Source organism: Dreissena polymorpha, chromosome 2 (assembly GCF_020536995.1).
Source record: "Dreissena polymorpha isolate Duluth1 chromosome 2, UMN_Dpol_1.0, whole genome shotgun sequence".
Taxonomy (NCBI): domain Eukaryota; kingdom Metazoa; phylum Mollusca; class Bivalvia; order Myida; family Dreissenidae; genus Dreissena; species Dreissena polymorpha.
In genome coordinates, this window is record NC_068356.1 from 49,531,692 (window position 1) to 49,545,532 (window position 13,841).

At 32.3% G+C, this 13,841-nt stretch overlaps 2 protein-coding genes across 2 annotated transcripts in view; one reads left to right on the forward strand and one right to left on the reverse strand.

Annotated features, from left to right (window-relative positions):
• The window catches only part of LOC127866977 (uncharacterized), a 344,898-nt gene that overhangs the window by 278,349 nt on the left and 52,708 nt on the right, over positions 1–13,841 (reverse strand). The gene's annotated exons all lie outside the window — the stretch shown is intronic.
• Positions 5,573–13,841, forward strand: part of LOC127866975 (uncharacterized) — a 31,307-nt gene continuing 23,038 nt past the window's right edge. The window contains exons 1-7 of the mRNA XM_052407864.1: positions 5,573–5,660; positions 6,913–7,768; positions 7,986–8,144; positions 8,551–8,841; positions 10,431–10,506; positions 10,649–10,720; positions 10,850–11,017. Of these exons, the coding sequence (XP_052263824.1) occupies positions 7,241–7,768; positions 7,986–8,144; positions 8,551–8,841; positions 10,431–10,506; positions 10,649–10,720; positions 10,850–11,017 (1,294 nt within the window). The 5' untranslated portion in view covers positions 5,573–5,660; positions 6,913–7,240. The remainder of the gene's footprint in view (positions 5,661–6,912; positions 7,769–7,985; positions 8,145–8,550; positions 8,842–10,430; positions 10,507–10,648; positions 10,721–10,849; positions 11,018–13,841) is intronic.

Below are 13,841 nucleotides of genomic sequence, written 5' to 3' on the forward strand. Positions count from 1 at the left end.
AAGGAATGTGTCGCTTTATCCAAGGGACAACCACGTATACGCGCCCTTATTACATGTGATGATGAAGTATGGATGATTGTTATCTAATCTATAGTTATATTTTATATTGAAAGTTTACATAATGAACAGAAAAACACATTTACGACGTGAACTTAAGAATTACAGCCTTCTAGTGATAATGTGTATAGAGAATATAACATGCTCTTGTTATTTTATAGTTTATATAAATGTTTAATACAAAGCTTATTTGGACTACTTAATTAATGTAAACGCATTGAGCTACAACAATAAATGTATTGAATCTAAATACAATATATTTGTAGATTTTTTTTTTCGAAATCAAGTTTCGAGCACATATCCTTAACAACATAAGATCTGACACGAAATGGCACATATTCATCTCATAATCGAATAATAATAAAGGAAATAATAACTCGATACTTTGTAGATATATTCTAAATCATATGTATTGCCGTTGTGCAATTTCAAAGCTTCATGTCGTCATTAAAATTAACGTAAACGATGGGTATGTTAGTGAATATGCAATCAACAAAAGCACTAACTTATCTTAAACACGAGTACATATAACATAGTCGCAAAGGCTATAAATGAATGTAAATGAGGTAAAACATGTAACTAACAGTAGTAATTTAATTCATTTGCATCCATAAATGTGAAAGCGAAGATAATCTAGCTAAACATATTAGACCATACATTTCTGTATATTGTGTTTGGCAACACCCATGCATTCATTTTATTTAATATGTCAACTACAAGTAACAAATTATGTCTAAAGGGTAAAAGCTAAATGCGAAATGGTTCTAAGTCATATTAAAAAATAAATATGAAATGAATCTTTAAGCAATAATTGAGGAGTATATTTATAATGTTTTGTCTATTTTTAATAATAAAACAACATGGACATATTATATTTTGTATGCCCAAAACTAAGAATTATGATTGATAAATCTATTTACTTTAACCATTTTGGAACTAAACATGTCTATGTTTTAATGTTTATAAAATAATGTTCCATTAAAAAAAACATTTTTTATGACCTAATGACATCATTAATTAGAAAGTTTCACGGGATATTTCGTATGCTAACTTCTTTTTTGAGATAAAATATGAATAAGCTAGTAATTCTGTAAGTTTCTTTGCTGATGGGATGCAAACACTTACGATTGTCAGCTTCGTAAATAATATGAAAGAGACTAAGCTGGTTAATTGTAGTTTTGCTAGTAACTATTCTGTTGATATATAATTCGGATGGATGGTAACTGTGCTGGTGAAATGTTTATCAGTACTTAACCATTCTGATTATTTGTTATTTGGCTAGAAACTGAACTGCTAAAATTTGAATCCTTCGGTAACCATTCTGCAATAATTTGCTTTGGTCCGGTAAAGAGGATGGGATAATGTGAATTAGTAAATTACATTATGTAACTTTGGTTTGTAACTATACTAGTGACATTTTAAGAAGTAGATAACATTTTGATGATATGTGATTTGTTTGGTAACTGTATCGGTGATCATTCAGGTGTGATGTAATTTGCTTGGTTAATGTGGTGGTGAAATGTAATCTAGTACGTTACCATTATGACTTAGTGTGATTGTGTTGGTAAATGTGCTGATGAAATGTAAATCATTTGTTTTGTTTTCAGCCGATGCTATTTCGTTGAAAATAACATTATCATGAATGGACAGAGGACGATTTAATTGTATTAATTAAAAGGTTACACATTTTATTATCATCAAATAAAAATCATATGCGTTGGATAATAAATGACAGTTTATACTTTTTAGCGTATGTAACATCATAAATTTCATATGCTCATGATACGTATTGTCACACAAGGTATTAGATTAAAACAAAACATTGATATAAGTGGTAAATATCTCTGGTATAAATTATGCTTTTAATAAGTATGCTTCGAAGTGGCAAAAGTACTAAGTATGCTTTCAAGCAAATCACTAACAGCACTCAGGTTTAACCTCACAGGATTAAGTACTATGGAAAAGGGACTTAAGACTATAGGACTATATATAAATATATATAAATAAATATATATATATATATATATATATATATATATATATATATATATATATATATATATATATATATATATATATATATATATATAGTATTTCATGAAACTGCAAAACTTCTCATTGTGCAAAAAGCTACGAAAAACAATGTTAACCTATCATAAATGTTAAATATTGATATACTTCTTGGTTGAGAAACTTCGCTTGATTTGAATTCTTGGATACGTTTGCGTTGTTATATTTACAGAAACTCTCGCATATAATTGGGGCTTCACCTCAAAACACATGCGTTGTGAGAATGAAAACTCTTTTTTTAAACATTCGGTTTATATTGATAAAAATATTTTAAATCAAACTAGTTGTATTCTAAACATTTTTTTATTCAAATCGTCGATAAAACAAGCACAGCAACTAGGCATTTCTTCAACGCTCATGTTGAGGGTATTTTTACTTAAATTTAGTTTTTTACTCCATGTGCAGTCTTATATTTAAAGGGTGTCTACAGACCAAGGTGCGACAACGTTTACTTTTGCTGGAAAAAATAATGTAGCAATTACGCCAATAAATAGTGTTATGACACATTATAATATTACGTTGTACTTCAAGTCGTCGAGGCCCATAACAAAAATCCTCACCAACTAGCAGTTGATGTAAAGTCATGTAAATGGCCCAAAGAGCATAAACAACAGGACGATTGAATAGTACATTTTGATCATTTTGATTTTGAATGTGAATACAGTGTACATATATCTACATCTGTGATAGGTCTGTTATTCAGGTTATATACTCACGATTACAAGTTTCGGCATAAATTTTAAAATTTCGTAAGTGTTGAGCAAGTCTACAATTTTGTCTTTTCTTCAGTCAATTTGTTTACAGCTTTTATCTAACTAGCCATATGAAATTGAATATTGAAGAATCGTATCGTAATAATTTCCTTTTTTGAAGCTCCCAATATAAAAGATCATTATTGAAAATGCATATTATATCAAATTACATAAGAAATAGTTTGGACATAAAATTTGAAGAAGCAATATTTCAAAAATTATATATTATGTTTCGGATAATTGATACAAACAATTTAATCCGTAGTTTACTTTGTGTTCCCATTCATCACAAAGCTGTAAATATGTATTTTATGTTTTATTTAAAGTCCCTTTATGTTGCAAATATAAATCTAACATAATATTGTGATATAAGTTGACTTTGATAAGTGTCATAACCTCCAATGTTAAATTAACTCTATGGGTAAGACTTTTCCTTATAATGTACGTATATGTATATGTTTTTAACACTTACCTAGAATTATCGTGACGAGACTAGTTGGACAGCCTATCAATGCTTAATTTATCGCCATGAATGAAGATAACTAAACGGTACCAGACGATATATACATTCACTAATTTGTTTTGTATGAGTCGATGTTGTTTCGTTGATACGGTCCACATTAACGTGTTCAAACAGTGTTGATGTTTTGATTTTCACTCTTATTGTTACATTACAAAACATAACATTTAATTCAATTTAAGATTCAGTTAGGCCTTCGATAAGTGTAAACGTTATTGCAAAGATTGACATATAGATCAAAGAGATTTCTGCCTACCGAAACGACAAATTCACATCATGCGATTGCAATCGAAACAAACATGTGTTAAAAGGGACGACAACTAGTGTAGTTCATTGCAACAATGATATCCTCACATAATAGTAACATTAAAAAAAGGTTAATACTTTTAACATCGACTCGATAAAAAATGTATATTCAATTGTTAAAGCTTGAGTTATATACAGGTAGACACATGCTTTATAAAAATAGTATAATGTTGCTTATTGTGCAATATGTATTCGATAATTCGCACATATATCATATATAACAGCGGACAGTTTAATAAAAGCGGTTGTTTGTTCATACTCGTTTATCTCTTATCTGTTACCTTTATAAGTAAAGCTTAAATTAATTTAATTAAACTGGACTCTACAGATAAGATCTTACAGTTTTCAGTCATGTTATATTGTTTACATATATATATGTTATTGTATCACATAGATCTTTGTCTTATTTACAACACATTCACGTTAGACATATTACATAAAACGCGGGTATTTATATGTTATTCGTCATTTAAACTGTAAAAACAGTGCGTTTAACTCGAAAAGGAACATGATCATATTAAATTTAGATAATCGATGAGTTGCATTGTCTGCCATTCCATTTTATGATATCAGCCGTTTTGTAGTTTTATCTGTACGTGTCAAATGTTAAGTATCTGCGTTTTAAAGTGTACTTGCACCACTATTTACAATCTTTCAGATAAACAATTATTATCTTTGTATGATTTCAAGGTACATGGGAAATACGCTTTAAATCTTGAAGGTATAGTCAGCTCAGGCTATCTTTGAATCTTTAGTAATCGACTAATTCATGATCATCATCATGATCATCATCATCATGATCATCATCATCATCATCATCATCATCATGATCATCATCATCATGATCATCATCATGATCATCATCATCATCATTATCATCATCATCATCATCATCATCATCATCATCATCATCACCATCCTCCTCCTCCTCCTCCTCATCCTCCTCCTCCTCCTCCTCCTCCTCATCATCATCATCATCATCATCATCATCATCACCATCACCATCATCATCATCATCATCATCATCATCATCATCATCATCATCATCATCATCATCATCATCATCATCATCATCATCATCATCATCATCATCACCACCACCACCACCACCACCACCACCATCATCATCATCATCATCATCATCATCATCATCATCATCATCATCATCATCATCATCATCATTACCATCACCATCACCACCATCATCATCATCATCATTATCTTCACCATCGCCACCAGTACCCCTACCACCACCACCCGCACAAGGCAACTGGTGTTTTGGTGGTTCTGTTTTTTTGTTTCTTTTTTCTTCTTAAACATAACCGTTTATGGTTGTTAAATGCATGTTGGTACATACATCACTGTTATTTCCTTTCCGGAAGTTGTTCTTAGTGGATATTCATACTTATTTTACAAAACATCGGAATGTAATTCGTATGTAGATCTATACAACTTTCAGTATGAACAAATTTGTTCCGAAATACGCAATTAGAACGTCATTTTTAAAATCCATTTACCGAGATATAAGTCATTAACGCGATGTTCATTTATTACCGTCACATGTAATTTGAGGAGGAAGATGTTTGTGCTTCTTTAAATGTTGTTGTTGATGTTGTAATATTATGTAATCGGAACACAAGGCAACTGTATCGGGTAAGAACTAGTTTCAACACAAAATTGTTATTGCGTTGTGAACTGTTACCTATTTGAAATCATTGGGAAGAAGGTATTTGTTTTAATCTGTGAACAGTAAATTTTATCACAACGTACTTGTAATCACAGCGTAACTTTGAACCTTTGATATAACGTACGTACACGCTAATATATGATTAGAGGCAACACTATTATAAAAGTTCATTCTCATTATTTAACCAGATTATATACAATCACATTTAAGTATACTGTATGACGGTGTGCATTGTTAATATATAGGATAATATTAACGTGACAATCAGGTATGTGTGATTTTCGCATTGTTTGGAATCAATTACATAATAAGCGTACACTTGATTTTACTATAAATTGAATCGTTTTACCTGTTAAATATTTGCGCAATTTATTGCAAGTTAAACTTTTGCAAAAGTTTATAAAAGTCTGACTTTTGGAATTACATAAAAGATGGCTTCATAACAGTGAAACCATTTTCCGAAAACACTAATACCGCTCTAATTGGGTATCAATTGATGTTATGTTTGTGTAAATATAATAAAACATTAATAAATAAATTATCCGTGAAATTAATTATCTGTAAGAGTCATGTGAGTGATCGCTTCGATGTGTGTAAAGACGATGGGGATGACGTCTTTTGAATACAGTGAACAGTTTCATATGTTTGTTTGTAGATTGAGTTGTATACTAATACATACCATTTGGCCCTCATCGTATGGTTGCGAGTGTAACGTAGGGCATCATTTCAGTGTAGTCTATCTTTTTAAATGTATATGTTGTATACAAAACATATTTCGAAAAAAAAAACCAGTATCGCACATTATTTTAAATTATAATTTTTAGACGGTCGGTCACTTGTACTGACCAAATGGCTTCATTAAAAACTAAATGATGGGGTATTTCCACTTAATTAAAATCAATTGAAATTGTGATGTAGTGCCTTCTTAATGATTTGTCTGATACAATCAATCTATATAATACAATCAAGACAGCTCGGACGATGCATGCGTCTATGTTAGTTTAGAATGTTTTTCGATACAAGTCAATTTGACATCCTACTATGAAAACATACCCGAGTCGGATATACTATTTAATGCATGCGTATCTTAGTCTTCCTTTACTTGCTTGGGACAACCAACAATAACATAACAAAATAGCCACTCCCATGTTTTCAAAACGTTGACATGTATAATTATATTTTATCTGTTCTAACGCAAACCATGGCATTTCAGAAAAACTATTTACGTAAAACGCGCGTCTAAACGATGTCAAATGTATCTTTACAAACAGAAAATGAAACATAAATGCCAAAATGCGACATTTGTATAATACTACGTACATAATTTTAGTGCACTAATGTCGTAAGTATTGGACATATAACACAACAAAAACGCATTGAACGAACCCTTGGCCAATACAAACTTATCAAACTATCAATTAAGCGATGCACTAACAAAAAACGTGTTACAAAGTATGTTTAAGAAAGATTGTTAGTACTGTGTATTATTCGCACACCATAAACATATCTACTGCTTACAGCCTATGAAGACAGGATTGAAGATATGTACGGGGAAACGTTCTACCGATTCACAGGTGACATATGAAGCTGACTGAAATACAAGGCAAACAGGCATACATGCAGCCATCGTCATAATTTGTTTTGATTTTTATAATTTGCATTTATATATCAGCATATAACTATAATAAAATAATCATCATTTTTATATTATAATTTCCAAGCAAATAGCGAACTCGTTAAAAAAAGAACCGATCGTCCATCTGCGAACCTTATATAAACATTAATATATAGTGCATGACAACACAAACTTGGTAAAGGAATAGTGCCACTTACCGTTTTGAAATACGAATGGCTACTGGCTTTGGTAACAAAGACACCCGAAACTGGGTCAAGGCGTGTTTAGCAGTGAAATGTGTCAGAAACGGACTAATTCCTTTAGTTTTAAAGTACTGCCTTGATCACTATGATGGTAACATTCGAGAAGTTCGTTCGGTTTGCAAACTTCAAGATTACACATGCCGGCAATGTAACGTTGAGGAGTTAGAACCATTCCATAAAGGAAATACAAAATGTAAATATGGACGTTGTGGCTGCAAAGTAAACAACAAGAAATCGTGCAAGAACAATGGTGCTTGCGGCGTTATATATGATCAAATACAGGCTCATCACACGACCAATGACCCTAATTGGTCAAACACTAAAAGCAACTTGTGGTCCAGAAGCCCGTGGGAACAGATGAAATGCTATATCAACACACCGGGTTATACGAAAAGGACGAACATAGATGACGCTGACATCACTGCACTGATTCAAATCTGTTTAAATTACACGCCGTTGAAGAAACTGTTTGATAGAAATGTGTATGACATGGACAAGGTAGCATAATATATCGTTTATACCAGCCATAAAAGCAATTATTTGAGAAAAAAGTGATACTAACACAAACATTATGTAGCATGTGTACTAGTATGAGTTTAAACAAGTTGACGCAACATATGCAATACAAAATTTGATTGTATCATAAACAAGATATTTGCGTTTCATATTGCATTGTTTATCGTACAGTTAATAATGATATGGTGTTTTCGTATAGGTTCGAACGCTTAGAAATGATATATACCATTCGGGTACCATGGACATCCCTAATGACCAGTTGAAAAATATCATTTCGCAAATGAAGACATTTCTGAAACTTTCCGTCTTCAAAGATTTTCAGTCGGATATCAAATGTCAACTGGAAAATCTAAGAAAGGTAATACACAAACAATAGTAAGCGTTATGTGAGAATAATATTTTCAAGACTATGATGACAACATAGCGAATATTCCATTTAAGTATAAAACAGCATCGGTTATGATTTTAAATTGTAATTAATAGATATCAATAAAAAACAAATTGAAATCGGCAAATAATTAATTAAACTAGGGTATCCACGTTAATACGGGGAATGATAATAAACATTGTTTAAAACAAATGTAAAAAAGCTCCAAACATCAGACTTGATCACTCGTGGACATTAAAAACAGTATAAGCAACGATTATCTAACAATTATTTCCTGTCATGAAAAAATAAATTGTATGCATTGTATGACACGTGAAGATATAGATTCAAATGAATTGACAGTGTTAAACAATTATTTATCAGTTGTTTGTTTAAGTTGGATAACGATACATTTGAGATAACTGCTGATACAGAAGAAGCTGCCAGATCAGATGCGCTCAGAGGAGTACAAGAATCTGTAGCGGAGCTCATTTCAAATCAAAGGCTACTTGGAAAACAAATAGATGGTTTGCTAGAAATAGGACAACATCAAAAAGAAAACTGCAACTCACGATTTGAAACTGTAAATGACAAAATTGAGCAAACACACCTTGAATTATTGGACCAACGCCGTCAAACTGCAGAAGACACAAAACTGCAAAATGAACACATGCAGACATTACAAAATGTGAGTATTAATACAATTCTCACTTTTGCTTCTGTTTGTAGCAGTAGTTTATTGTAGTTATAGTTGATACAGAGGAAGTTTTGCATTTCGTCAGTGGTAACACTACTAGTATAGAGCTGATTGAACTCCATCGGTAAACTGCTATCTTTGTTTTTGTGTTGTTTTGCGAACTAGCGCGTCGCCATTTAATTTAGAGTCACAATACAATTTAAGCATTTTTTATTATGAAGAATTAGTACTTATCAAAACTACTCTACCATTGCAATCACATAAAATTGTAGCAATGCTTACTTCTGTACATACGTTGAAGTCGAATTGAAACTGGTATCCACTTGATTTGTGAGAATTTCAGATTAAAGTACATGTAACTGTGTTTTGTTTATAAATTTCACTCAAGATATGTCATATATTTGTTTGCGTTAACGTGTTTGTAATCAATGTTATATTGAATTTACAATATGCAGTAAAAAAAACTGACCAAACGGTCACTTGTGCATAACGGTCAATTGCAGACAACGGTCATTCCACCCGACGAAAACGCACTCTATATTGCTATTAAGAATAACGGTCAATTGTCCATGACGGCCAACGGACAGTATATTTCACTTTGAAAGTCATGTTTAACTGAACAATAGATAACATAAATGGAAAACACGTATTATTTACAGCACTTTCGTAAAGCAGCATCCATGATCCTCTAATATTTCGATGTACACTCGCTTTGCAGTTAAACTTGCTGTCAACGTCTTTTTGCTTACTTCCAATAAGTTATCGCTACACAAAATCACGTTTAAGCATGTACAGCAAATGCTAGGACAGATATACCGCCAAGGCAAAATTTTGCGCCTCAAACCACGCACTGATCCTAATTAAGCCTATATATCACGAACTTTCCACCAAATTCAATTTTTGTTTATTCCAATATATATTGACCAATCTGCTCGTACTAATTTGTAGCATGACGTATTGCTTTATGACAACTATTTTTTGAAATTTCATTTATAACACGAACATTATCATCAAATGACTTATTGTTGCATGGAATTAAAAATGAAAACCTCTTTTAAAACCCGATGAATGTCACATCATGTAAAGACTTAGTAGTAGCAGTAATAGTAGTAGTAGTAGTAGTAGTAGTAGTAGTAGTAGTAGTAGTAGTAGTAGTAGTAGTAGTAGTAGTAGTAGTAGTAGTCGTAGTAGTAGTAGTAATAGTAGTAGAAGAAGTAGTAGTAGTAGTAGTAGAAGTAGTAGTAGTAGTAGTCGTAGTAGTAGTAGTAGTAGTAGTAGTAGTAGTAGTCGTAGTAGTAGTAGTAGTAGTAGTAGTAATAGTAGTAGTAGAAGAAGTAGTAGTTGAATTGTATAAGTGGTAGTTATATTATTATACTAAGAAGTATTGTTGGTAATTCTATAAGTAAAGTTTTCGAATTATACACATATTAGTTATTAGATTTATAGAAGTAAAGATATAATTAATAGTTCATTTACATACAGTAATACCCAATGTATCAGACGTTATTAGTTTGTCTCAGAGCAATTATTTAAGTAAAAATTGCTAGTGTTGACTTTCATGATGTTATATTTCGATATAGACACAGTTAGAGCACGGTGCAGTGTTGAAAGATTTTGAAAAGAACACACGAGCAGACCACGAACAAATGTTTAAAAGTATGTCTTAAATATGTTGCTATAGATATATTATTTTGGTTTTGAATTTGTATCGATTCATTTTACGCATAAACATACTCTCATGTTACTGTTTGGACAAGACAACCAAGAGTAAAATTGTTTTATATTTTCACATTTTTAGAGATAGAGGAGATACTTGAATGCGTAAAACAACTGAGGGGTCTGAATTTAGAGGACGCACCTACAGTTTCAGGTTTGTGTGAGTTATGGGTAAAACTTAGGTGAAATATACACAATCGATGAGAGCCGCGAACACTTTAAACATTTTTCGTTTGCATGTGAAAAATATATGTCTTGAAGATTTGAATTGTTTACTATACAGATTCAAAAGTGACAATTCATGCACACGACGTCGATAAAAACGTTGAGGGAATACTATCAGACAAAATGTTTAACGCTGCTAAAAGTACAATACAGAAGACAAAAGTCGACTCGGAAAACGAAGAACTCATTCCACCGTTTGAAAATGCGATCAGTGTATTGACGAAAGGTTTGTTCTGAACATTGTATTAGACAATACCAGGAACTAATAACTGCTGGAGTACCGCCCCTGAATGTTCGAACGCGCCGCCATTACGGTACCTAGTAACAAAACAGATAAGCAAACATATCTTAAATTTGAAGATTTAAATAGTTTCTTTTATCGATCGGATAATCAAATTATAATCGTAACCCGATTTCTAATAAACTTTTGTTTACGAACAAGTATGCAGTACATTTTCACCTCCAGTTGAAGAGTATACATATTGCTTAAACTCCGTTTAAACAGTTAAAAATACAATTAACAAATATAATTTAGTAAATATCAGCACGTTTTAGCGTAGCACATTTTAAGGTACCACAGAGCACTAAAAAACAAAACTTGCATCAGCACTATATTCAAATCATTTACATATGAAAGAACACTACATTTATTAATTTGTGGTGGATTTGATGTGGTCTCTACTTCGTCTGATGATGCAGCATAGTCCCCCCTTGTCTACATATCTCGGAGGTCTTGCAGAATGTGGTCGTCGGCTGTGTCTTCGGTCGCTTGGAGATAACAGTCGATGCTTATGTAGTCCTCCAGTGTTGCAGTATATCCGAATATTTCTGCTAGTCTTGCTAGTGGAATATCATTATCTTGGTCGTCTGGCACTTCCTGGTACTCCTCGTCGTCGACGTTGATGGTTGATGTTTTTTTCTTCCTTCCGGAATACGGCGTGTTTGAAGCAGTTCTGGATTGTAGTGGCGTTCACTGATTCCCATGCTCTTTTCATCATTCGAAAGGCTTGTAGAATGTTCCCGTTGAATTCCTCGTCGTTATCCGCAGCTCTGATCTTCTGTGTTAGGATTTGCTTTCGGTACTGGACTTCAAGATTTTTGATTACCCCTTGGTCCATGGGTTTAGTTTTGCTTGTTGTATTTTGTTATATGGACACCAGCGTTGTTGTTTTGAGGTTGGCTACATCGGCGCGTGCCGAACAGTTGTCCAACACAAGCGAACTTTTGCTGCTGTTTTTAGCCATGGTGTCATCCTATTTATGGACCCACTCTTGAAAGACAAATGACGTCATCCATGCACTTTTATTTGATGCATAACGCAAAGGCAGGGATTTCATAATCTTAGAACACCTTGGTGCTTTTGATTTACCCAGCACCAACACTGGGAGCTTGTCGCTCCATGTTTGCGGCGACCATGACCGTCAGTCTTTGTTTGTTTGTTTCTCCACCGTGACACTGAACATTTTTAAATTCCAGAGTTGTGTCGGTGAGGGCTCTGTTAAAGACAGCAGTAACGTCTGCATTATAAATGTCTCGTTCACTGTATGTGGTCAGAATGGTTCTTAAACGACGCTGCTATGACTCAAATTCATGTGTGGTACAGTCGACAGAGGAAGCTACCCCACTGACTTTATATATATATAAAATTTTTTTACCATAAAGTTTTAAACTTTATTAAAACATTTAACACGGACATGTTTTGGAAATGTACAGAATAAGATTTGAGCTATTTAATTTTATTTAAGGCTCCAGTCTTTGCGTATTGAACATTTGTATCGTTAATTTAGATGTTATAATTTTTAATTAAATATTGCTTAACAAACAAAGATTATGTTAGGATATGGACTCTGATATTACATTGTACCTGTAAATCGTTATTTAAATGATAGTTTTAAAGTAGGGTTAATAGGCAAACGCTGCTATGTACTGTTCAATAAAAAAATGTATGATATCTTACTCAGTTTTGTAAATGAATAGCCCTGGTACTTGTTCATTTAAAGTCACAAAATTCGTTTTGGGATTGCTATTGTTTAATAGGCCTGAGAGCGATTAATATAAGATCTAAATAAAAAACACCTACGATTAAGATTTGACTTGATACATACATATAAAGAAAATGCATGACATCTTAGAGAATTTCGCAAATAAATATTTCCGGACAACTTTTAGTTAAATTTAAAAACTCATTTCGTCTACAGATTTTAAATAATATTTAAAATGACACTGTAAAGGGAACATTTTAAAACAAAATAGAACATGGAGAGACAAACCAATATATGTAACATTCAATAAAAACGTATTTAATCCTACAATATTTCGTACTGAGTATCTCCGGAACTGTATACAGTAAGTATGCCAATTAAAAAGAAATAATACAGATTAAAAAAAGGAAGAAATATACTTTTCAATATTTTTTTCTATCTCGGCCATACATCTTTTTACAAAGTTTGACACGTAATATCTCCGGTCCTATTTACGCAAAAAACATAAAGTTTGCTTCAGACTTTAGATATTGATGAAACCTTTATGAGCATTATTGAATAATTACATTCTATGAAAACAAATAAATTTTAGATTAAGGCATAGATGAAAGGTGTGCTTAAAAAGCTAAATCAGACTTAAACATTACGTGTTGTCAATAAATATTCTTGAAGAGATACATATTTATTTATTTATTGCGTATTTTTCTTAATTAACTTCTATTGATAAACGATGTGGTACATATCGAAACTTCGTTTCATATTTCCTTGTTTTCAATTCTACTCTGTTAATTCATTAAATACCGTTTATTTGAACGAAGCCGGTGTACACTATGATTACGCTGTAATCTGCCGATACTTCAGTACCGTAATGGCGGCTAATGGCGGTCAGTCACGTGATATCCGATATGGCGGCCATTTTATCGATTATGTGATTGTATATATTTTGTTTTACCAACGTACGTGCCATCAAAGTGTCTCATAACAATTTAATTATCATAAAACACCACGCAATGTGATGATTTTTAAATGTATTCACGTATCTGGAAACCTTGAGCAATACACATCACG